General features: G+C 38.3%; 1 protein-coding gene across 1 annotated transcript; it reads right to left on the reverse strand.

Moving 5' to 3' along the window:
- Positions 1–1,222: 1,222 nt before the first annotated feature.
- Positions 1,223–27,756, reverse strand: LOC141901336 (guanine nucleotide-binding protein-like 3 homolog). The gene is made up of 16 exons (XM_074788520.1): positions 27,700–27,756; positions 23,081–23,133; positions 21,258–21,315; positions 21,104–21,183; positions 19,342–19,563; positions 16,429–16,564; positions 14,626–14,729; positions 10,654–10,798; positions 10,477–10,564; positions 10,137–10,248; positions 8,283–8,348; positions 6,517–6,659; positions 5,754–5,890; positions 1,921–2,078; positions 1,439–1,625; positions 1,223–1,352 (listed from the first exon to the last, which is right to left on the reverse strand). The coding sequence occupies exons 1-16, from the start codon at positions 27,716–27,718 to the stop codon at positions 1,267–1,269; spliced, it is 1,794 nt and encodes a 597-aa protein (XP_074644621.1). The 5' UTR covers positions 27,719–27,756; the 3' UTR covers positions 1,223–1,266.
- Positions 27,757–27,962: the final 206 nt, after the last annotated feature.

Here is a 27,962-nt window from a genome sequence, read left to right on the forward strand (position 1 = left end):
ATGAAATTTTTGTGGGCTCGAGAACTCATTAAGCCAAACCATGAAACCAAAAATCAACACAATCGGTTCAACAGCCAATGTTTGTGCCTTGTTGACACACCGGTACTCTATTCATTTTCAATGAAAACTGCTTCATCAGACCATTTGCATAGGCAAACCTACGGTTCGCCAAAAATTTGGGGGAGGACCCTTAGACCCTTTTGAAATACAGCTGCCCGGCAATTAGTCAGTAACCTGACTGTGGTTTAGTTTCACGATCGGATATTTTCACAAACCACAAGCCCATCCGATTATAAAAAGCTTACCACCAACGATTAGGTAACTAACTACCCGGCAATCACATACTTTTATCAGATCATCAATAAAATCGATAGCCGCCCCACTGAAATTTTTCTTCCGACGGCCCTGTACTTGGCAGGATAGGATTCAATGGACAAGGGACACTGCTTGAGTCATGGGTTCAACAAAATAGGGTTATTCAGTAGACTACCCAAGTCGGCTCTGATGAACTTGGATAACAGTTCATCTTTGATGTTTTCTGAAATATCTTATGTGACACTGTAATGAAATTAACAGCATCCAACTCGCATATCAATCAAGTTGGACACATTTTTACCAAAAGATCCAATTTCAACGAAATCTACTGTACAATTATTCAGCATACATTAGGATGGAACGGGGTGAGATGAGTTACAGTATTTCGGATGGCAGGACCGTAATTAGGGGGTTTGAATAAACATCCCCCGCTTATTGATGAGGCTCCACCCCGATTCAGCCTGGAAAAAATTGGAGCATCAAATTTTTGAAAAGATCCACTCAGTGAAATTCTTTTGTTAGTTCTCCAAAATGTGCTTCCTTTACTTACTTGAATCGAGTCCAAACTGCAGGAAAATGAAGCAATTTTTTTGGGACTAGTCATTTCATGACCTGAAAGCATCTCGTCCATTTTTTCCCCTATGATCATAAGCCGTGAAATTGCTCCTGGTTGCTTGTCTTTTTCCAAAATTTTCTTGAGAATTGTCTGGACCCGCAACTAACACTATGTGCTTTTAGTGAGTGTGCCTTATAAAAAGTTCCACTTTCATGAAAACCGAAAGCCCCCAAACACATGGCTGGCTGGCTTTGGGCCTGGACAGAACTGTGATACTGACAGTACCGGTATCTCAAATTGGAAAATTTCATACCATTGCAAACTTTTTCCACTTCAAAAGTAAAATATGAATTGACGTTCCTCATAGTCAGTTGATTCATTTTTATTTTAAACTTTTATTTATAATCAGATTTGAAATCATAGTCTTCTCCTAACTCCATGGCACCCATTAATGCATCAGACAATTTATTTCCCAGTGCATCTGAAAAATAGAATTAAAATCGTCAGCACCAGCACACAACCTAATTTCGTTAACCAACAATTTAACTGGTTTCCGTAGTGACCTACCAGCCTTTTTACGTTTTTTCTTCATTCTTTTGAGTTCTTCTTTTTTAGCTCGATTCAACTGTCCGCTGGCTTTCATCTCATCGATTACAGTTATCGATTGCTTAGCCGTCAATTTTTTGTTGCTTCGGTTACTAGCTATAGATTGAGCCTTTGCAGCAGGTTTCATGGCAACAGTCACACCTTCCAGCTTTCAATGATAAAAATAACATGTGAATGGAAATAAAAGGATGATTGTAATGAGGTACTGGCAACAATGCTGAGGCAAACGAGGATTCGCCTAGAAAATATTTTGCTCAAATCAAGCAGTGCTTGTTTCGAAAAAAGTAGTTTTTCCTGTGTGACATTTTCTTTATTGATTTTGATGAACACAGCAATAGCAAAAACATTTTTCTCGAGGAAAAAAAAAAACGTTTTTCCCGTGTGCATTTGTTTTTTTTTCAGTTCAGTTTGGAAAACTTAAACAAAGATTTCAATCATTTTACCTCCTTCGTTTCATCAGTGTCATCACCCATATCCTCATATTCACTCTCCTCTTCATCTTCTATCATTTCCTCATCATCATCATTTGGTTCATCAATAATACCATGTGTTATTCCCTCAGTTTCCAGAACAATGTCATTGGCACTTAATGTTTTCAAACCTGTACAAAAATATATGGAAACTTTAAAATTACCTCTAAAAACTAAATTGCAAAACAAAAACACATTAGACAGTTCAAATAGACACATGTTAAGAATTCCTCTCGGCCAGTGAGTCAGAGTAATGTAGAGAATGCAAAATTGCAATAGGGTACATATACCTGACACTAAGTTTCATGTCAAAAAATTGGTTTCAATATGACTATGCTGGCTATCTTGGATATCATATGCATCAAAAAAACAAGGGTGTATCCTCTCCTGCCTTTGATACACATATCAAGTCAAACAAAAATCAGTAAAAAACCTATAGATTGTAGAGCAAGAACGCAGTCTATAATACCTATTTCACCTATATGACCTATACATGTCAAATATAATAGGGCTCATCTTCCTCACATCTAAAAACCACAATTCAAGTATGAAACTAGGGGTCCAGGGACACCATGCCCACTTGGGAAGTGGTTTCAAATGCTCAACAATCTAACAATTTCAAAACATAACGCCCCCCTAGTGACCATATACAACCAGAAAGAAACTTTCCATGATGGGTTTCTGTGTAATTGTTTCTGTTTCATTCACCGAACTCGCTGTCAAAAAGGCGATTCTAGATATAAATAGTAATGGGTTTTCCCCGCGGGATACTCGCTTTGGGAAAGGCACCTGAATCGATGCTACAAGTTCGAATCCCAATATTTAGACGTAATTTATTATTCTTTGAAATAAATTCTTAGAATTTCTATTTATGATAGGATGTGCAGGTTTTGATTTGGTAATGATGTTAATAAAAGTTAACCTCTTAAGGTATTGCTTTCTATCTATTATTTGTGACGGATTAGTTTCGATGCTCCTCACAACCCGCCCCACCACGTGTCACTTATTCACGGACACGCGGATTGTATCATTTGTAATAGGCCTACCACATGAAAGAGTCCATGGCCTACCGTAGAATAGTAGGGCCTACCGATCACGCTATGTGCGATGAAAGTAGTGTTTGAATAAAACAAATTTTTAATGAAATAAACATTATTTATCATAATTAATGAATAGATCAGGTGCCGCCTAAATAATTGTTTGTTTCTTGAAATTTGTACAAAACTTGGCGACTTCGTCATGTCTTGTGACCCTGAAAATACTAGAAGAATCATCGGTAAGCTTATAAAACGGCGAGGTCAACATAGTAACAACAACTTCGGGGATTGAAAAAAAAAACTCGAAAGAATTATTTCTTATACTGATGAGTTATACTGATGGGGAGTAGCGACCGTTATTGACACCGGTTATTTATCCATTCACTATCAAATGTGACGAGCTCATTAAATGATTGCGCATAGATTCGGCCTCTCAGCATTTAGCACAGCAGTTCCGAGAAGTGTTAAGACCGATCTAAAACCGGTGCTAGTACGATCAATATCTACAGGTATATACGTGTTCAGTATTACACAGCGAGTACCAGTATGTCGATCGAGCGTCGTCTTAGCAACGCGCTATACAGCGGCTTGAACTAGCGAGTAACGTTAATTATCTTTTAACCAAATTAGAGCACTTATAACCATCGGAATCAAATATAAACCAAGCTGCACCATCTACATCAAGTAGAGAATACCTGTGTGAAATTACAGAATTGTCGGTCCACACAAACAGCTTAAATCGTGTCATAAAGAAACATCCACAGACGGACAGACAGACAGACAGACAGACAGACAGACAGACAGACAGACAGACAGACAGACATGACGACGATGCCATAGATGGGTTCGTCTGACGACGAAACCCATCAAAAACCAATGACCTTGAAACCCACCACAATCATAGAACATGCCAGCAGCTATGATTTTGTAATTGATTGTGATAACAAAATATGCCTCGTTACCAATTTGATATGGAAATACTAAGTTATTCTACTATCAATGCCCCCTGGTGACCATATGCAAAACTTAATGACCTTAAAAACTCACCACAATCGTAGTATATCATGAAATACAACTTTGCAATTGATCATGGTAACAAAATATGCCTAGGTACCAATCTAATAAGGAAATACTAAGCTATTCTACTATTCAACGCCCCCTGGTGACTATATGGAATAACTAATTTCCTTAAAAACTCACCGCAATCATAGACGATGTCATGAACTACAACTTTGCAATTGATCATGGTAACAAAATATGCCTAGGTACCAATCTAATAAGGAAATACTAAGTTATTCTACCATTCAACGCCCCCTGGTGACCATATAGAATAACTTATGTCCTTAAAACTCACCAAAATCAAGGAAGATGTCATGAGCTACAACTTTGCAATTGATTGTGGTAACAAAATATGCATAGGTACAAATAAAATATAGAAATACTAAGTTATTGTATTATTCAACGCCCCCTGGTGGCCACATACAAAAACAAATGACCTTGAAACTCACCAAAATCATAGAACACGTTATGGGCTACAACTTTCCAATTGAATATAGTAACACAATATGCTTAGGTATCAATTTAATGTGGAAAAACTTTTTCCCACTTACGAATGAGTACTGATGACACCAAGATGGGCGCCAATTGCGTCATAATTGGCTGATCAAAAATACATCCCTTTCCAAAGAATACCCATCACAAATTGCAATGAGAAATGGCAAACCAGTAGGAAGCTACAGGACCTAGAATTCTGGCTAAAATTGACATTTTTGGGCACTAAAAAGGTCATAGGACGGCCATCTTGAGTCAGATCGACCCAATTTTTCTTAGGCTGATGGGCCCTTGGTAGATTCATATATAAATGAAAGATCAAGGTTATTAATCAAAGCGTCTTCAAAACTTCCCTCGTAAACTTCGAAAATGTGTAAAAAGTGCTGATTTTGGCGAACAACAATGGCTGCCAGTCGGCCATCTTGAATCTGACAGGGCCAGTTTTTGGGCTGAAGATGTGTCTAGGTTAGATACATGTATAAACCAAATATCAAGACATTACCTTGAAGCGTCTTCAAAACTTCCCAAAATAACTGGATCCTGTCTACGGATGGACGGACGGACAAAAAGTGAACGGAATAGCCCGCTGGGACTAAAGTCCCAAGTGGACTAAAAAATCAATCTGAAATTTTACACCTTACTAATACAGCAGTAACAATCTCCAAATTGGCTTTTCAAGACACCGACATAACTGTGGCAGTCATCTTGGATGACCTACACACAACAAAAACAGTAGAGTTCATACTCCTTATGCCTTTAATCCACTTACCAAAAATCTGTATAAACCTGTAGACTATGAAACAGGAACAAGCTCCAAAATGGCTATTTCACATACCAATATGTGGCCATCTTGGATGACCTAAGTTCTACTCGGATGATCTAAGTTCCAGCCATCTACTGTTTGATGCCAATAGTATATCTACTTGAAATACCATGCCAATAGTGAACTATAATGGCAGTCAATTGGCTAGATTGATCTAGATTCTGATCAATTATCAGGCTGCAAATGTTTCTAGGGTAGATATGTATATGTGCAAACCAAATGTCAAGAGAATCCATCCGTATTAAAACATCCTTAAATAACTGGATTCCTTGAACAGATGAACCAATGGACAAAAAGTGAACGGAATAGCCCACTGGGGCTATACCCCAAGTGGGTTGTAATACTCTACAATGCATGACATTGATGAGAAACAAGGCTATTTTCAAGTGACAGACCTCCTAATGTCATATCCTCTTGTTTTTCAATAACACTTAAATCAAACTGTTCCGCCATCGATTGAACTATTTCAGCACTGACGTGTGTTGGTAATGTGTGCTGCTCAGGTGGATGAGTATAAAATGTGATCTTTCCTCTAAAAAAAATACAAAAAATCAAAGTTAATCACAACTGGCAGTTACATAAACGCGGGAATAGTCTATACTATGATGATGAAGTTATGTATTTGTAAAACTAGATAGTAAGCAAGCCCATATTTAACCAAGTTTGGGGCTGAAACTTTTCCCTACATTGCTTGTGAAAATTATGAAAAAATTTCATTGCAGTGTGGTTTCTAATGGACATATCGATCACTATATTGCATCTACTCCACAGTGCAGCATTAAACAAGACATACGTAGGGTTGAACTGCATCTATCCCAAGGTGCGGTGTATTGTTAAAACCTAAAATTACACAACACCTGACTGGTGCTGCCATCTTCCAAATGAATACAAACTACCCGACAGGGACATATGCAATATAGTCAGGTCGATAATACACTGCATAGCCAGGTGCATGTATTAAGCCAAGCCGATCCCTACATGAATCAACCGGCTAAATTGCTTAAAATGACCTTATCTAAGACTGAAAACTCCAGGGATAAGTCACCATAAGCGGTAACTTCCATCAACCACTTTATCGAAACTCAATTTAAACATAAGATTCTTGCCAATTCCTCTCTCCAATGAGAATCAATAACCTGAGACTGAATTTGAACTTACGTGATCCAATCTTGTAATACTCGTTTAGCAGCTTTAACAGTGTCTGGAACGCCACCTTTACGCAGTAAACCGAACCGAATTGACATTAACTGTAAGAACTGAGTGACGTCGGTATAATCCTGTATTCTATAATGTAACATTATCTGTAAATATAAACAGTAATTGAATAACCACTAGTTGTACGCCATTGGTCTTGCAAATCTGATGGTGGCTGAGTGTCTTTGACAATAGAGAAAGCTCAAGCCTACATACTTAAAATTATGCCCTCAATTGGTTGAATGATTAAAACAAGAGCACCAAGGGGCACTATGGCCAGCCGTCACATTCACTATTCATAAATGATGCAATATGTGGGTTTCATTTTTAAATATACACTCTCCGCTCAATATAATTTGCACCATAAAATTGGGTTTTACAAGTAGCAAGGACGGCAGAAAGGAACACTTCAGATCAATCTTCTCCCTTCGTCTATTGATTTGAATGTGGAATAAAATCGAATTGGATATGATGTAATTTTGTTCCAAAAATAAAATCTAATTGGATTTATCTTTGTTACAGAAGTTTGAATTTCCGATTGGAGCAGATGGCTAATTAGCATATCAAGGTCATCCATCCAATTGGCAAAAAGCCGTTTTTCTTAAATGTTTCTTTTTTTAACAAATCATAAAGGATGAATTTTGCGTAGTGCGAAGATTACTGCCAAAAACCAAATCAACTTAAGATTTCACTAAGATTTCATCCAAACTTGAAATTTTTGTCAGGAAAGAATGCTATAAATTTCTATAAAAGATAACGGATCATATCCAAGGCAACTGGGCACATTATGACTGTCCCTGTATTTATTGATTAATAATGATAATAATAACTAAAACTACGCCTTGCGCCTACAATACCCCCCCCCCACAATTCTCTCCCCCACTTTGTAAGAATCAAAGTCGAACACAGACAAACCGGTCTTAACTGTCACATCAAGTTTCATGGATAATGATCAGATATTCCAGGCTGTATTGTGCTAAACAAGAAATCCAAGTTGGCTACCCCCCGGTGGCCATACTTGATGGCTGACCTCAATTTTCGATAGGGCTGAACATCTTACCCGACTCAGTCACTGAATTTTATAAAAATCCATCAAGAATTTTAGGCTGTATTGTGCAAACTAGAAATTTAAGATGGCTGGCCTGGCAGCCATATTTGATGGCCAATAACCTTCATTTTCAATAGGGGAGGAAATCTCGAGTGCCCCAGTCCCCACCAGGGAGACATAATGAAATATGTTTCATTTACAAGTGATCTGAAGTTGTCACTTTTTCGTGTATGGAGCACCCCCTGTTGGCCACATGGAATATCATGTGACCTTGAAACTTTGCACAGGGGCTTAGCATTCCACTAACTACTTTAGAAGTTTATCTTTTTCATGTATTAAGTGTCCAAGAAAACAAATATCTTGGAATCCAATTACAAAATAAAACGCACATGCACAACTACATATCCCGACAAACATATGTGTTACCGTAACGACGGATCACCTGACTCCAGTATACCCCCACTTCACTTCGTTGCGGGGGGAATTATAATTCCAATATAATCAAGGATGTTTGCATCCCATAAGTAGCTTAATTTTGGCAGGACCATTCCCTATTCCCCATTGAATTACTTTGTACTTATTTTGAAAACAAAGTAAGTAGCTATGTGTCATGGGCAAAACATAATCCAAATAATCACATGTAGGCTTTTTCGGTTGATTCCAAGAGGCATATTTTTCGTACCTTTTCTTTTGAGCATCTCTTTAGTATTGCATCCACAGGAGTGGCTGGATCTTCTAAAGTTTCAATCTGTAATCAAAATGGTTTTTATATAAAGTTTTGGTCTATAACTACTAGGGGTCCAGGGACAACATGGCCACTTGGGAAGTGGTTTTAAATGCTCAACAATCTAACAATTTCAATATTCAACACCCCGACCATATAGAAAAACCAATGACCTTCAAACCCACCACAATCATAGAACATGTCAGCAGCTATGATTTTGTTATTGATTATGTAAAATATGCCTCGTTACCAATTCAATATGGAAATACCCCCTGGTGACCATATGCAAAACCCAATGACCTTGAAACTCTCCACAATCATAGAACATGTCATGAACTACAACTTTGCAATTGATCATGGTAACAAAATATGCCTAGGCACCAAGCCAATAAGGAAATACTAAGTTATTCTACTTTTCAACGCCCCCTGGTGACCATATAGAATAACAAATGTGCTTGAAACTCACAACTAGGGGTCCAGGGACACCATGCCCACTTGGGAAGTGGTTTCAAATGCTCAACAATCTAACAATTTCAACATTCAACGCCCCCTGGTGACCATTTACAAAAACCAATGACCTTGAAACTCACCACAATTATAGAACATGTCAGCAGCTACGATTTTGTAATCGATTGTGATAACAAAATATGCCTCGTTACCAATTTAATATGGAAATACTAAGTCATTCTACTATTCAACGCCTCCTGGTGACCATATTCAAAACCCAATGACCTCGAAACTCACCACAATCATAGAACATGTCATGAACTACAACTTTGCAATCGATCATGGTAAAAAAATATGCCAAGGTACCAATATAATAAGGAAATACTAAGTTATTCTACTATTCAACACCCTCTGGTGACCATATAGAAAAACTTATGTCCTTAAAACTCGCAACAATCATAGATGATGTCATGAGCTACAACTTTCCAATGGATTGTGGTTACAAAATATGCATAGGTACGAATATAATAAAGAAATGCTAAGATATTGTATTATTCAATGCCCCCTGGTGGCCATATACTAAATCCAATTACCTTGAAACTCACCACAATCATAGAACATGTTATGAGCTACAACATTCTAATTGATTGTGGTAGCAAAATACGCTTAGGTATCAATATAATGTGGAAAAACTTTTTCCCACTTACGAATGAGTACTGGTGACACCAAGATGGCCGCCAATTGCATTTTAATTGGCTGATGAAAAATACCTGTCTCAGGTATAAAACATCCCTTTCCAAAGAATACCTATCACAAATTGTAATGAGAAATGGCAAACCAATAGGAAGCTACAGGACTCAGAATTCGGGCCAAAATTAACATTTTTGGGCACTAAAAATGTCATAGGACGGCCATCTTGAGTCCGACGGACCCAATTTTTGTTATGTTGATGGGCCCTGGGGGGATTGACATATATCCAAAAGATCAAGGTACTTGATCGAAGCGTCTTCAAAATTTCCCTCAAAAAGTTCAAAAATGTGTAAAAAGAGCTGATTTTGGTGAACAACAATGGCTGCCAGTCGGCCATCTTGATTCTGACAGGGCCAGTTTTTGGGCTGAAGATGTGTCTAGGGTAGATACATGTGTAACCCAAATATCAAGACATTACCTTGAAGCGTCTTCAAAACTTCCCAAAATAACTGGATTCCGTCTACGGACGGACGAACGCTACGACGAACGCTACGACGAACGGACGGACGACGGATAATGGTGAACGCAATAGCCTGCTGGGACTTAAGTCCCAAGTGGGCTAAAAATAGACATGCATGAATTCAAAGATGAAGATGAATTCATATCCATATTTACCTTCACACAATTCCGTAATATTATCGAAGTATCTGATGTACCAGTTACCATGACAACACCGGGACTATCCAACAATTTGATGTGTTTATCAAGCTGCACTTCTTGAACTTGTCTAAAAATAAAAGATAGTGATCAGTTCTGCAGTTCAGAATTGTAGATGAACTTTGGTCAATTCAACATGCACAAATTGTGTGATCCGAAAAAAGGTCCGACATTTCAATGACCCCATCGCTGAGTTAATCTATTTCATATTTCAATGTTATATGGCAAATCCTGGATATACAAGCAAGCCTATGTAGAGCAAACACATTTCAGTTAAACTAGGTTTTCATATACTCACTTGGTAACCCCAGGGGTAGCTCCAACATTACACGCTTTAGAACGTTTTAAACTGTTTATTATACTACTTTTACCAGTATTTGGAAAACCTTTAATGAAATACAAAAGATAATTTGTAATTCCTTGAAAAAGGCAGGTATCGACAGAATTTTGTCTATCAAATGCAAGTGCCGCTTACCCACAATTCCAACAGATATTGAAGTTTTTAGTTTTAGATTCCTTGCATAATTATTGAGTAATTTCATTAGGGAATCAGCTCCTAGACATCGACTAGATTTCATCATCTCTTCAGATATTCTATGCAAAGGCATCTTTGCCTGTGACTGAAATGAAAAAACTCTTGCATATTTGATATTTGTAAATATATCACATTTGAAAATAACTTTTACACAATATTCTATTTTGATGGAATTTGCCCTTTAGTATTGGTAGTCAAGTTAGTCCGAAATAAGAATCATTTGAAAACCTTCAAGTACGATTCAGCTACTACGAATGTATAATAAACTGGGATAACAAGGCAGGCCAGGGGTTTGGGGGCTCTTTCCCAGAAATTGGCAGAAGCCATGTCTACACTCGCTCGTTGAACCCGGGTTATGATATTCGCAGCACGCAGCGTCTACACTTTAACGCAGTTTCAAGTAAGAATCCACATCGGTAGTGCAAGTTCAAGGTCAATTGTGGCGCCCGAAAGCTGCATTGATCACGGGTTATTATAATAGGAAACATGCAGTTTTAGGCGAACGCAGGTTCAAACCAAGAGGTCTGAAGATTGTCACCCACATACATTTTTGTCAGTGGGGTTTCAGTGTTCTCCATTAAGGGGTTTTTAAGGGGCGACCCGCCCATTTAATTTTCATGTCCACCCCTATGAAAGATTAGCCACCCCTGTAGCCAACATTTGAAAACCCTTCAGTGGCGATCTAGATTTGATGTCACCAGCGATTACTCTCCTACACACAAACAAACATTACCGGTATGTCAATAATTATATAAATAGTGAGTCAGACAAACGCTTCATGCCATAAAAACTTATTACATACGTCAATAATTGTAGCAACGGCTCACACACGGAGCAACGCGGCCCCGCTCAGGTAGGTCTATAAATATCCTGGGATTTCCCGGCATGTTAAAAATAAAAATTTTTTTAAAAATCAATGCACGCGAAGGTCACGACAAGTTAAACACCGCTACACTCAGCCTCTGAATTAACGAAACCAGTGGCCTCAATTTTTCAAGTCTGATTGCCCGTAGAAAAACTTTTATTATCATTACCAAAATAGTTTTCAAACATTAGGTTACCAAATAGAAATAAATAAATGCTTGCCGAGCTTTATTGACAAATCTAGTTAGGCTTATACGAATGGAAGAACATCGATTATGCACGTAGGACTACCTATCTCCATCAGAAAAGTGTTTCAAGCAAACTGCCGACAATCACTTCTTTCTAGCCAAAGGCTATTAAAATTACCGAACTTAAACTAGTTGAATATGACCCCAAATGCTGGGAAAATGCATCTGAGCACCTACAAATAGAAAATTTTTCCGGGGAGGGCCTCGGAGCCCCGTTCCCGATAAGTGCTCGCACCTTCGGCGCTCGTTTTCTGAGTACGTACCGTCCCTACGAATTCATTTTTACAACGGAGAACACTGGGTTTGCAGAGTGGAAGTCAAAATCTTTTTTATGCAATATTTTCATCTTTTGGAATTCACACGTGTACCTAGTTAAATGATACGCTCGCCATTTTGTGGTTTTCCCATAATTATGTCAGTAGTGCCAGAATTCCCAGAATTTCCGGAATATCCCAAAAACAGCCAATCACATTCGCTTGTAAAGAGAACGCCCCCAATCAAGGTCAGTGCAATCGTATATGCAAGAGCCAAGAATCTTCCCGACAAAAACACTGAATCACATGCTCACATAAACTAGGGGTCCAGGGACACTGTAACCGGCTAGTTTGTTGTATCGGCAGGCTGGCAGGGGAACTAGCATTTACACCAGCGGTACAGGATTCCATCCATCGGGAACAACAAGGCAGTTAAACCTTATATGTACAATCTTTATTGCATCCCGGAATGAGAATGATTTTCATAACTTTACATAGTCTTTATATACAGAATCATGAGTATGATGTGAGAACTAGGTGTCAGACAAGTTGTAGACATCAGGACTCACAAACTAACACCTAGAGACATGTTTGAGAGACGTTAATCAATTAATGAGGAGCACTGACTAGAGCTAATTACTTTGAATACATATTGAGTAGCGTGACATGTTGATTATGATAAAGCACATATTGATACTATATTCATAAGTTATATTACATTATTAATACTTTTATTATCATTATTAAGCATTTCATATCAAGATCAAAGTAATTGATTAAAGCATCTTCAAAATTTCCCTCAAAAACTTCAATAAAGGACCAATGGTCCCGTGGCTCGCCAAACTGGTGTGAAGTAAAAATCTGTCATGTAGGCTACTGGTATGCAAAAATTCATTTCATCGATAATAAAACAAGAAAAAAATATATAAACAAGAGCCCCAAGGGGCACAATGGCCAGCCTGTCAGCTTTTCATAAAATGGCAAATGATGCATTCCGTGGGGTAAATTTGTCCAAATACACTACCAGCTCAATGTAGCACAGACAGCGACTGGAGCTGGCCTCTTTCCTTTTTCCTTTGGTCTTATTGATTTGAATGCGGAATAGAATTGAATTTTCTGAAATTTGCTCAATAAAATAAAATTGAATTGGATTTGCTGTTTACCTTGTTCAATAAGGTTAAATTTAATTGGATTTGATATTTTTTGTTGAATAAAATTTGATTGAATTTGCAGTTTGAGCACATGGCTAATTAGCATATCAAGGTCATCCATCCGATTTGAGAAAAAGCTATTTTTCCCGGACTTTGCACAATTGTCAATGATATTTTCTGTAGTGCAAATAAAAATATTCCTCCTAAAAACCAAATCAACTAAAGATTTCACAGAAATCGATATTGAAATACAATTTTAGATCTTAAAATAAAACCCGGAAATAAAACGGTAGACAATACCGCGCAGATTATCGTGAACACCTGCTCATCTCTGCAGCTAAGCCAATCATAGAGGAGTCTTTGCTTTCTGATTGGCTTTTTAAAACAGATATTTTTGCAACCAGATTTTCGCGAAAAAGCTCATATAAATTTTAACGAGGCCCTTTTTCAAAATTCAGCTTCATAGGGGATGGAGAATGGACAATGCTCTAATGAATGATTTGTATGAATATATGCTCAGTTGCACAGACAAAGAGCCTTTACTCTGGAAACCATGTCATTTAAATTCGCTCCATTTGTATAGTAATAGGCTCAGCCTACGGCTGGCCTAAAAAGGACTCATGATTATCGATCGGCCAGACAGTTGACATAGGCTCGCTAACACGAGCTAAAAATGTATAAAAAGCGCTGATTTTGGCGAACAACAAAGGCTGCCAGACTGCCAGACTGCCATCTTGATTCTGACAAGGCCAGTTTTTGGGCTGAAGATGTGTCTAGGGTGGATACATGTGTAACCCAAATATCAAGACATTACATTGAAGCGTCTTCAAAACTTCCCAAAATAAATGGATTCCGTCTACGGACGGACGACGGACGAAAGTAAACGCAATAGCCCGCTGGGACTTAAGTCCCAAGTGGGCTATAAATCAACTACTGCATATTATAGAAAAGAGATTTGGAAGAAATTCATAAATAAGATGTATTGTAAATAGATGAATGAATGAAGAGGTATATATAGAAAATTTGAATTAATTCTTTTTGCTTAGAAGAAAATAAATGCCCCTGTTAGTCTACACACTAATTTGTGTTGACAGTTGTAATGAGGAAGTGTATCATATATCAACTAGACCGCCGGTTCACTTTGAGTAGGAGGTGCTACACTGAAGAATCTCAAGTACCAACTGGTGGGTTTTTGGAGCCTCATTTAAGTCGGCCTTTAAAACAAAATATTGAGGATATATAACGTACATTTAGGTATGCAATATAGTAGAGATTAGGATCAGTCAGGTCCAATGAACTGAATTATTTCCAGGATACCATTGCGGGCTCGATTTGAAATAAGTTAGCGCATGTAATACAATTGATAGACGTAACTAAATAAGTTCTTAAACTCACTAGATTTTCCTTCTGATCCTGCGTCGAAGCCTTAAATGCAACGGTTGGGAATTCATTCCTCAAATATTTCAACCACTTCTCAACAATTTCACGCGGTACCAAATCTATAATACAGAAGTAGAACATTAAACAAATTCCTAAAACAAGTTTAAGCAAAGGAATTCTGTCAATATTCAAAACAGTTTATTCTCTTTTAAAATAGAAACACTGAATACTACTGAATGCATTATATCAATCAAGGCAATGAAGAGATCAATGCGTAGAACCTCACTGCTTTATGTAATCTAGTTGATAAAATTGATACACACTTAACAATCAACCCTTTCAGTAAGCACCCCCATCCGGGAAGCCAGTAAAACATATACAGAATATACGCACCCCATTCCCCGAAGGGGGTCTCTTTACGCTAGATAATTACGTCGGGACTCGAATCCTATAGTATTTGAACGCGTCCTGGTGGCAGCAAACATCTACCAAGTGGTGCTCCGGTAGATTTTATGAGAGATTTTAAAAGTTTTAGATTTCTAGATTTTTAGCCTCCCTCGTCAGAAATTAGGCAAATCACTCATTTTGATAAACTCAGATGATCTTAAGGATCATATTTAAGGTGGTTTTTACTGATCACCATTCAAAGAATTTGAGAAATTATGGATAGACTTTAATCGAATATGAGAAGAATCCAGAGGTTGATGTCTGAGTGCACACTAGCGAACCTGGTGGATCCTCGCTGCATCCTCGCTTGCCACAAGTGGAACCCTCTATTGCCACAGTCGAACGTAGAGTCCTCATTGAATTTCAACGGCGAGAATTACTCTGATATGGACTGAGGAGAGGGATAATCTGTTTATGAAGGTATTGATGAATACAGATAGCAATCTTTTTTTTTTGATTCAGTAGGTCTAGGGGGTACCTTAGGTCTAGTGACCTAGATACATATATGATAAGCAATTAGGATTTCATTTTAAGAAAATAACGCAAAAAATGTTTCTCAATCTTTACATAGACTGATTCTGAAGAAGTGGAGAATACATATGACAGATTATATCATCATCAGTGCAGTCTGAGGTGCCCAGGGGTTACTCAGATCAAACAATACCCCACCGATACGATATTGTTCACAGTCGAGTGCTATATTTCCGTACCATATTTCTATGCAACATTTTGTTCAAATAAATTTCTTTTGTTATCATATTATAGGGAAGAAGTGTAGTTATCTATTTCTATATGGAATATGGCTCTATTTTGAGGATTACTATTTTTCCAGGCTGCGATTCCATGGTAATTTCAAATCCAAGATGGCTGACATTGGTCACATGACCTCAATGCACCAATCTGAACCATGGGAAATTATTCTGAAATGTAGCCCTGATTCATATCTCAAATTTGGTGTATAGTTTGTTTATTTAGGTTGAGTAGTTTCTGAGTAATGCTAAGTTAACTGGAGACACTACTTTCACCCAAAAATCATATCAGTATTATAACATATAAAATGGCCAGTACTGAAAGGGTTAATGCTAATGCTAAATATCAAATTTTTGGCCCAACAATATTCTTGACACATACAAGAAACATGAACACCCTAATACCTACTAGAGGTTTGATTTTTTATAATTTTGTCCTTGATAAAGTACGGTTCTAAGTAATTTGATTATAGGATACCAATTTATTTCAAATATCTTATATGTTCAACAGTACCAGTCATTATATCGGGTTCAAACTTTTGATGCCTAATATGAACCATCCAAAAGCCTGGCCATTGTATAATGAAAATCCTATCTACGAAACCAAGCATTATATTTGTACCGATTTTATTGAGAACTAGAACAAGTCGCTTTTTAGCTCCGGCATTAATAACAGCTTCTTCAACCTCCTGACATCTGCTGCCATTAGGATCGCGGGCATCTAACACCTGTAAAATCACATCTGATGCGGATATCACCTGCAAAATAAAAACAACCATCAATTGTGTGTAATATTCCAAGTAAGGCCTAGTGCAACCACAACATGTTAACCCGAAATAATAACAAGAGGCTCACAGGCCTTATACCTTCATGACGCAGTAGAAGAAGATTCAGTATTCAAAGTTTTACAGAAATATTGACATTGTAACGATGTAACAAGTTTAAAAATAGTTAAGTAGTATAGGCTATGTGGCGATAATGTTCATTTTCTGTTAATATATCCTTACATGAAAAGACAAGCCCATTTTAGCCGCCCCAAAGATCACACTACATGAAACTAGGGGTCCAGGGACACCATGCCCACTTGGGAAGTGGTTCCAAATGCTCAACAATCTAACATTTTCAATATTCAAAGCCCCCTGGCAACCATATACAAAACCAATGACCTTGAAACTCACCACAATCATAGAACATGTCAGCAGCTACCATTTTGTAATTGATTGTGATAACAAAATATGCCTCGTTACCAATTTGATATGGAAATACTAAGTTATTCTACTATTCAACGCCCCCTGGAGACCATATTCAAAACCCAATGACCTCAAAACTTACCACAATCATAGAACATGTCATGAACTACAACTTTGCAATTGATCATGGTAACAAAATATGCCTAGGTACCAATATAATAAGGAAATACTAAGTTATTCTACTATTCAACGCCCCCTGGTGACCTTATAGAAAAACTAATGTCCTTAAAACTCACAACAATCATAGATGATGTCATGAGCTACAACTTTCCAATTGATTGTGGTTACAAAATATGCATAGGTACGAATATAATAGAGAAATGCTAAGATATTGTATTATTCAACGCCCCCTGGTGGCCATATACGAAATCTAATTACCTTGAAACACACCACAATCATAGAACATGTTATGAGCTACAACTTTCTAATTGATTGTGGTATCAAAATACGCTTAGGTATCAATATAATGTGGAAAAACTTTTTCCCATTTACGAATGAGTACTGGTGACACCAAGATGGCCGCCAATTGCGTCATATTTGGCTGATGAAAAATACCTGTCTCAGGTATAAAACAACCCTTTCCAAAGAATACCCATCACAAATTGCAATGAGAAATGGCAAACCAGTAGGAAGCTACAGGACTCAGAATTCGGGCAAAAATTAACATTTTTGGGCACTAAAAAGGTCATAGGACGGCCATCTTGAGTCCGACGGACCCAATTTTTGTTATGTTGATGGGCCCTGGGGGGATTCACATATATCCGAAAGATCAAGGTAATTGATCGAAGCGTCTTCAAAATTTCCCTCAAAAAGTTCAAAAATGTGTAAAAAGTGCTGATTTTGGCGAACAACAATGGCTGCTAGTCGGCCATCTTGATTCTGACAGGGCCAGTTTTTGGGCTGAAGATGTGTCTAGGGTAGATACATGTGTAACCCAAATATCAAGACGTTACATTGAAGCGTCTTCAAAACTTCCCAAAATAACTGGATTCCGTCTACGGACGGACGACGGACGAAAAGTGAACGCAATAGCCCGCTGGGACTAAAGTCCCAAGTGGGCTAAAAATGCATCAAGAATTGGTGTAGGCATCGTGCTGAAAAGAAATCCAAGATGGATGGCAACCCTGGTGGCCATAATTGAACTCAATTTTTCAATAAGGGGTAGACATTTCACCTACCAAAATTCTTACACCTAGTATCATGAAAATGCATCAAGAATTGCAGGCCGTTTCGTGCTAGAAATTCAAGATGGCTGACCTGGCGGCCATATTTGAAAGCCGATGACTGCCAAATACTAAAGGCATGAAGAGCTTACCTACCCTGATCCTCACACTAAATTTTGTGATAATCCATCAAGAATTGCAGGCTGCATCGTGCAAACAAGAAATTCAAGATGGCCACCCCAATGGCAGCCATACTTGATCATTGATGACATTTCTTTACAATAGGATTGGACATCTCGCCAGACCCAATCTTCAAGCTTATTTTCAAAAAGATTCATCACAAATTACAGGCGAATTACTGTGTCGAATTCAATTCAATTCCGGAGGGCCAGGCTTAGGCCTATACAATAGGAGTCAATTAAGATCGGACTTTTTGAAAAACCAGCACAGATGCCTATTCAAATCACATGTAATTAAAAAATTCAGTGCTTCTTAGGTTGATGTCCCTATTTTCATCGCGCACGTGGTTAAAATTATTGTTCACATCGAACGTCTTCAACAGCCGATAGAACCGCACCCGCGTCTGTCAATCATCTTAATTAATTCATATACTAAAATGCCCGCTATGAAAAAACTATGCGGTGAATCAATCCAGAATTTTTCAGTAGAATGTCAAACACTAGGTACCTTTCTTTAAAGGTTACTGTAATTTGTTGTATGTCATTACCAATCAGTTATATAATACTTTATTCATAACTTTGAAGCGGCGCGCCGGCAGTGAATGCTCAAGCAAGGTCAGTCACGTAGGTCAAAGATAACACGAAACAGACCATGGTTTTGCCGGTTAAGAGCGTCTCTTTTAAGAGCGTCAAATCTTCCTCTGAACTCCCACCAACAAGTTATAAGTGGCGACGCGAAAATGATGTCATCGACTCGCTACCATCTTATAACCTTCATGACTACGTCATGAAGGTAAAAAATTGGGATGATTGTGCTCTTGACAGTTACATTGTTACATAATAACTATTTTGTTGGACATGACTTACTGATTGTCCTGTAGCCATGAACTAACACAATTACAAGGCCTTAGGAAATTACAACTATGCACTAAACATTATGAACCTTTTTAAATTCTCTGTAATATGCTTTTCTGGAAGTTTCTACTGATTTGCCGCTATTAAAATCATCTAATCCAGCAGGTGTTTTTTGGTTTTGTTTTTTCTCGAATGCTGAAGCCCGTTTCTGAGCATCACTGACTAAACTTGTCAAATTTCGTTTTTTATCTATGAGGTTTTGACGTTCTTGTTTTCGTTTCAATTTTGCTTGTTCCCTTTCCTCTTCAAGCTGAAAAAATATATAATATAAATTTACTAATGGAAAACTTCTATGGTGAGTACATTCTTAATACGAAATACTGAAAGTGCTAATTTCATCCAAAGCAAAGTAATGACGTTTAATTCATCAGGGCCCGGATGTAGGGGCTAGCTTTGACAGGATCACTAAGAAATGAAAAAGGGCATAGGCTGTAAACACGTTCGATGCCGCCAATATCTTCATGGTGGGTGCACCGCAGTTTGCCATGACGAGTTATATCGTCATCGATTCAATGTCATTTTATAGAGTTATGAATGACCTGGCAGAGGCGAGAAAACAGCTAACAATTGTCTGGCAGTATGGAGAGACTAAGATATTATTAATGGGGGTAACTCAAGTCTGGTGCACACTTGAAATTTTTTCATTAAACTCTTCAGAAGGCAATGAATTTTAGCTTCTATTCTGGCTAATATTTCAAAAGAATATAATGACTAAAATCATTCTATATCACTTTTACAATGAAACTTTTATTCTTATAGATTTCTATTTGATTTTCCACACTTTTCACTGGCAATGAGGAAAAGATAAAATTGAGAATCTCTTCACCATTGCCAGTGACGAGTTAGCTCGTTGTTGGTTTTTTACACTAACATAGATCAGTGTATTGATTTAGCAATGTACAAATAAAACTGGCAGCATATAAATTGTATAATGTCAAAAATTAGCGTTGGCAATGGCGACAGGACCTTAACCGCTAGGTGGCAGCTAACGTGTTAACAAGCAACCCATCGCCAGATAATAGCATAGCTCTATTTTGTTGACTTCATTAATCTAATGGCCCCATTGCAAAGGGTTGGTTCCCTTGAGGGATCAAATCTAACTTGGGTGAGTACTGGCCCATAAACATCCCTACTAAATTTGGTAAGGATCTGTTAAATACTATTTGACTAGTGGCAATTTGGCACCATCCCTAGGGCACTCTTTGGGAGTCAAATTGAAAAACTGCTCAACGTTGTAGAAGCCCTTCGCCTATAGAATATCCATACCAAATTTGATATGCTGGGACTAGATGGGCTAAAAAGGCTCTACCCTTTATAATGCCACTGTTGGGGGGCTAATGAAAAGCTTGGCATCATAACAATTTTGGCGATATAAAGAATGGCCTCTACATTGAATTTCAGTTACCGGGTAGATTGTTCAAATTTGCTTTCAGAGATAAGGTGGCGTTAATCAAATAAGCAGTGGCATTAAAAAAGGTTGATGTTAAACAGACATTGACCGCACTTGCTTGTATAGCCTGGATGGACAGACAACGACAACAGCCTCACCGCCCCTTCCCCCGCAATTTCTACATCAAATTTACATTAATCTCAAGAGACCAGTCAGACTAAAATCAGAGGTTTTTAAAAGCATTCAGCACTCCCACTCTTCACCAGAAGGTGTTTCATATGGAAGGTTTTCAGAAAATCCGTTTACTTGAACAGTTGCTAGAAGTTACTAGTTAACTGATCATCCGAAAGGGCCAAAATTTTCCTTAGTTGTCCCCCACAAGTTACGTTATGAAACCTACGCGGATTCTTCTATCTTCTGCTTCTTTGAGAATATCTTCTTTAAATGGGCATTTGTTTGGAACGCCAGGATCCTTCTTTCCTAGAATATAAATATATACCTTTTAGATATGAAAAATGCTATAGGCATATCTGACATACCGCATGACAACTTACTTATTTTAGTGGTTTTTTTAGCAGCAAGTTTCTTGACTTTTTTATTGTGTTGGCGAATCTAAAAGAAAATCATAAATGTTCGCATGATTTCTTTTTCTTGGTTTCCAATCAGGGCTAATGTATCTGGGATTGGACCTGGAAATGGAACTAGGAATCCTAGTGAGATCACTTTGTAGACTTACTTCAAACTAGGGGAACATAGATGATGAGTCAAGTATCCATATCTCTAACTCTGATCTAGGCTACCATGTACAGTAGGGTACGCATAGGTCGGATCACAAAAAGACCGTAACTTTTGGTCCAACCTGTGCATACCGAGTGACGCGTATCCAAATTAAATTTTGCCATTTTTCGGTAAGAGAAGTTATGCACATGTAAAGGAATGCCTTTAAAGATACGATAAATAGCCTACCTTATAATTTTCATCTTTAGGAATAAAAGGACATTTTCTATTTTTTAAGAATTATGATTTATAGCCTGGCCTGACAAAAATCCTATTCATACAATGCATGTGTGACTTGTATTGTGTGCGCACCAATCTATCAGCCAAAATCGCAAGTCAGCTACAAGCCAATCAGTGTAATGGCAAGCCATGACAACGGCATGTAGAACCCACGTGTTATACAGCCAATTCATTTACATTGGAAGGTCACATGGGATGATCGAAAAGTTTTTTTGTCTCTGATCTAAGCATATTGTATATAAACGTTTCGTCTATACATGCACGACAACATGACTTCTACCACCGCGTGTTAATTTCGTGGCAATAACTTGAATCAAATCAGTATAAAGTTACTTCTTTTTCAAGTTCTGCTAACACTAATGATTAATGAAGCTGAGCTGCTTATGTGTTAATGTCCATTTATTAATGGATGAGACATGTTTCTCAGGGATAGTTCACTTACTTTTTGGGGTACATACCTCATAACGGTCTTAACAGATTGCCGAAAAATCGCGGACAACAACTGAATATCCGCTATTATTCCAGTTCTGTACCAATTAGATAGATTGGCAAGAAGACTCATTTAGTCCAGTTGAATAGGAGAGACAATCCTCCATTTTATGAAATTTCTTGAATTTGAACATTGTCACCATGCCTACGAAATGAAGTTATTTTTCTTGTGGGGTATCAACAACTAAATCAGGGTGGCATAGGCATGGTAACAATGTTCAAATTCAAGAAATTTCACAAAATGAGGGATTTACTCTCCTATTCAACTGGACTAAAGGAGTCTTTTTGCCAATCTATCTAATTGGTGCAGAACTGGAATAATATCGGATATTCAGTTGTTGTCCGCAATTTTTGGCTTTCCGTTAAGACCTAAATGAGGTATGTACCCCATAAGGTAAGCAAACTATCCCAGAAAAAACAGGTCTCATCCATTAATAAATGGACATTAGACATTTGAAGCCAGATCTTGAAATTTTGATCGAGACATATGAAAATTTACAACAATCTCACAATTGGACCGAGATATTTCATCCAAGTCCCACTTATGAAATTCGACTGATGCGTTTGGTACTGGCCAAAAGGCCATAGTTTTTTTGGCCAACAGGCCACTTTTCTAGCCTCAGATTTTTACCCGTATAACCCAGGATTGGCCTCATTCAATGGATACGATCTTACTAACCAAAAAAAATCAGGATTAGTTACATTTTCCGGTCAAGGGGGAGTGAGACATAGGAATTTTATGCATAGGGCTATGTAATGAATAAATTATCCCCGAGTCGATAGACAAAACTGCATGTAGTTCTACAATTGCATATATTATTTTACACAATTGAGTGACTTATCGATGAGACAGGTCCACATAAATATTCACCTTTTTTTCAACCTTGTAGCGTAGTCGACAAGACTGCCGCTTGCTTTTCTTTCCTACAATCAAACAAATGAATACATATATTGAAATTTGTCATCTCTGTGCAGAAGCCCTTACAAAATGTTTAAAAGTGCTGATTTCTGCGAACAACAATGTCAGCCAGTTGGCCATTTTGATTCTGACCGGGCTTAAAAGTAACAAAAATAGTTGAAAACAAGAAAAGAAATTAACTGAATATGGACTTGAGTAATAGACTTTAATAATAATATAATATAATAATATGGACTTTCCTAAGAGTGTATTTTTAATCAGCATCAAAATTTGGTAGTCTAAATTAGAGATTATAAGCGGAACAAATGAACTAGGGGCCCAGGGACACCATGCCCACTTGGGAAGTGGTTTCAAATGCTCAACAATCTAACAATTTCAATATTCAACATCCCCTGGTGACCATAGACAAAAACCAATGACCTTGAAACTCACCACAATCATAAAACATGTCAGCAGCTACGATTTTGTGATTGATTGTGACGTGAACAAAATATGCCTCGTTACCAATTTAATATGGAAATACTAAAGTATTCTACTATTCAACGCCTCCTGGTGACCATATTCTAAACCCAATAACCTTGTAACTCACCATAATCATAGAACATATCATGAACTACAACTTTGCAATTGATCGCGGTAACAAAATATGCCTAGGTACCAATATAATAAGGAAATACTAGGTTATTCTACCATTCAATGCCCCCTGGTGACCATATAGAATAACTAATTCCCTTAAAACTCACCACAATCATAGACGATGTCATGAGCTACAACTTTACAATTGATCGTGGTAACAAAATATGTATTGGTACAAATATTATATAGAAATACTAAGATATTGTATTATTCAACGCCCCCTGGTGGCCATAGGCCCTATACAAAAACCAATGAACTTGAAACTCACCACAATCATAGAACACGTTATAAGCTACAACTTTCTAATTCATTGTTGTAACAAAACATGCTTAGGTATCAATATAATGTCGAAAAACTTTTTCCCACCTACGAATGAGTACTAATGACACCAAGATGGCCGCCAGGGGGCGGGGTTCAAATATATATGAAAGATCAAGGTAATTGATCAAGACGTCTTCAAAATTTCCCTCAAAGAGTTCAAAAACGTGTAAAAAGTGCTAATTTTGACGAACAACAATGGCTGCCAGTCGGCCATCTTGATTCTGACAGGGCCAGTTTTTGGGCTGAAGATGTGTCTAGGGTAGATACATGCATAAACCAAATATCAAACATCACGCTAAAATCCGGCAGCGAAATAACTAAAATCCGGCAACTTTTGGATCGGGTGATTTCAGAATTTATTCATTTTGTGATATTTAGAACAAGATTCGGTTGTTGAATAGTTTAACCATGAACCGCGTTGATCGAACGAGTTGAAAATAGCTGAAATTCCTTTAGCAACAGAAGTGAATTCAAAATAACAAACAACGCCCGCTGGTTCGGCGCCGCAGGTTCGAATCCCGGAGAATTGTGCTCGCGCGCGGAGCAGTCAATCCCAAGCCACGGCACTGAAGAAACGTTTATTTCATATGATTTTTATGACCCTAAAACTGCGCTTAGAGATGCGTTAGAGTCGTGCGATTTACTCAAAATTTCACGGCAGTGTGGCGGCCCGCTGATCGGCAACATCGCGGTCGGCAAAAACATTAGTCTCCGCCCATTCTTTCAGGAAATAAGGAATTCGGTGCCGCTGGCCACGTGCACTGTTTATTTTGAGCCGTAGATTCACGGTACTCGATATTCCCGGAAGATCAGAAACAAATAAATATTTTTCGCAGGAGAAATCAATTTTTGTATTGACATATGAATTTTCCTGCTGTATTTGATTCGATTTTTTTCTGGCAGAAAAAAATTTTCCGATTGATGTTTGAAAGGGTTCCATTTTTCCTCACGGTACCATAATTAAATAAATTGCCCATGGGCAAAGTGTGGTTTACCTTGAAAGCTAGAGGTTGTTTGGGGTAAGGGCATTGCTTGAAAAATCTTTTTAATTCGTGATTTCAAAGTTCTACAAGTTTAAATATTGTATTTTATCTATCTTAAAGGATTATTTTGTAGTCAAATAAGACTAAAGATATACATTTGTTTAGGTCCACATCCAAAATTTCGGAGGGTACAGGTAGGCGCGGCATGGAAACTATATTATATTTTCAAAGAAATATTTTTCATAATATGAAAAAATATACAAATAAAATTCATATGATGTCACATATCAGAGGGTGGCTGAATGTATGGCCGCGGAAGCTAAAATATCGGTGCAGTAATAAATTGGCGTATTAGATCGTTTTAAATCCTGGAATTTACCACTACAATATACAGACCTCGACCTATACCTATAGTTTGCTGCTTAGTATTTTCAGGTCACAAGAAATTACAATTTATTACAAATTCAATCGAACAGAAAATACAGCGCTCTTCTGTTGATGAAATGTCAAACGCGCCAGCAAGCAGCTTTACAGTATCACTATAGTAGCGTATACTGTACGAGCGTGTGTTTGTGTGCAACAGTCTATAGCACTCTGCGCGCACGTGGAGGCCTCGTGTAGTGAACGTTCGCTTACATTTCAATGTCAATCAAAACAATCACCCGGTATTAAAATGAAACAATACCTATGGCGGATAATAATTACATTCTCACCAGCAATGAGCATTTGAAATTCGCAAGTATACGGCACCTAGTCCAATGAAACGTTCCCCATTCTATGGCTTTCCCCTAATTATTTTAGTATGGTAGCGCCGGAATTCCCCGTATATCCCAAAAACAGCCAATCACATTCGCTCGTAGATACGACGCCCCCCCCCCCGATCGAGGTCATTGCAATTTTATACGCGAGAGCTAAGAATTTTCCCACCAAAACAGTTTTTCGTCGGATTTAAACAGAGTTGACCATGTCATCGACGGAGGTTCGTCATGTCTTCAATCGCATCTATTATACATCGTTTAACCCCAGAACCAATGAAAAAAATGCTCACATAAAAAAACGTACTGCGATTTTACATGAATTGGCTCAATGCCAACTTCATATCGCTGACAAAGGTAAACCAAAAAAGGAAGCAGCTAAGCCTTTGGCGTCTTCGTCCGGGAAATCGGTTTTGATTTCGGTACAGGACGGTGCTAACCGCTCGGCTTCAGTTTCGAAAGAAACCTCCCTTTTGGGAAGGTCCCCTCCGGACATGTGACCCAAGAAAGGTCAGGAGCAGCACATTACCCCGGCAGTGCTTCATCTAGCATTAAAAAAGGGCAGGGTGCTGACTTCAAATAAGGGCATTTTTGTGCGTGATTCCATCGGAGCAAGGGCACATAATAACGCGCTCACGTCTGTTTTAGGGGCAAACTGCAATGTTCCCTATTGCATAGAATCGAGGTACCCTCTACTACGATTGAGGACTAGAAACTAAGTTTAACTCTGATTTTGCCATGAGTGACACACTTGACCACAGTACATCCTTACACCTATGCCTGTCAATGAACAAAAGTTAATCTAGATAGGGCTTTCAAAATGATTTGGAAAACCAGTTGCAGACAAAAGCCATCTCAGGTAGCAAATACAGCGAAAAAGAGCCAGCAATAGTGTATAGGCCTACATGAAATTGCATATTTTTAATCTTAGAAATATCAAATTAATTGGTTTAAATTGATAGTGTTAGTGATTGGCAAGTAACTGTTGATAATTGTTAAGCAGCCAGCTTCAGAACACATTATTGCTATTAGGCTACTCAAACTAATTGTCTGTGCGAGTCTCTCTGTGAGTTCACCGAACAAAGTTTTTCACCTTGTATGTATAAAATTCGTCTAATAGTCTAGATAAAATGATCCAGAGTATCACGATGTGTTCAAAAATCGAATATACACTACCAGCTTTACAACGGCAGTGATTGGCAGTAGTTTGGAAGTCAGCCAATTTCCTGGAAACTTAAACTAGGCCACGCGTCTGAGGCACGTTTTCACACGATGCACACTGACTGCAGTACATTTGAATATAACCACTGATCACATGAGCTACTATCGTTGATATCATACGAGATATTTCATAGCCGTCGCAGAAAACTTACTAACAGTCGGATGCGTCGGCTTATTTTGAAAGCCCTTACTCATTACTCGTGACTGACAAGGGCAGGATGGCGGACCTACGGCAAGTGATGAGGGCACAAGGGCGAGCATGGGACACGAAGGGCACAAGGGCGGCTATTTTCGGGGGCGGGGCGGACCACCTTCTATTTTTGGCTAGATGAAGCACTGCCCGGCGATCCAGGAGCTAATAAAAAAGCGACGCGTTCGGGGTCATCACTCTCGGGGTTGGTATTCCAGGATCTTCACCGTTCCCAAGGCTTCCGGCGGCCTTGGGGTATGGGAACCTTAGAGTAACTTAGAGACTAGGATGACCCGGTGCGGTGGCGTCCGTCACTTAGTGTCTGTAGGGATACTACTGGCATACTGGTATCGTCCAACCATTATCAAATTGTGACCAGTCCCTGTGTGATGAAGCACTGTAATTCCGACCTAAGGTGGGCAGTATGCCGCTAATATAACGGCTAAATTCCACATTTATACTCACTGTGCATTTGAGCGACCATGTTGCGATTTGTTGCATGCGGATGTAGTTTTTCACTGCGGTGACATTCCGTGGCAGCTTTGGTTTCGTCAGGGGCACGTCATAAAAGCGGGCGCGCGTCCGGAACGCGTTCTCAGAACGAATCACCACCCGTCCATTAACCTTTTTCAAATGATATTTGCGAAATTATTTTTCAATCAAAAGATGTGGCAAAAATTGCCATAAAAAGCACCTGTTCAAAATGAATTGGTATCGTTTCGTCTCAA

This window comes from Tubulanus polymorphus, chromosome 3 (assembly GCF_964204645.1).
Source record: "Tubulanus polymorphus chromosome 3, tnTubPoly1.2, whole genome shotgun sequence".
NCBI lineage: Eukaryota > Metazoa > Nemertea > Palaeonemertea > Tubulaniformes > Tubulanidae > Tubulanus > Tubulanus polymorphus.

Coding starts and splice junctions, on each gene's coding strand:
- LOC141901336 (XM_074788520.1), bottom strand. Junction 10,249..10,476: donor GCTACCCCTGGGGTTACCAA/GTGAGTATATGA, acceptor TTTTATTTTTAG/ACAAGTTCAAGAAGTGCAGC. Junction 6,660..8,282: donor AGAGATGCTCAAAAGAAAAG/GTACGAAAAATA, acceptor TTATATTTACAG/ATAATGTTACATTATAGAAT.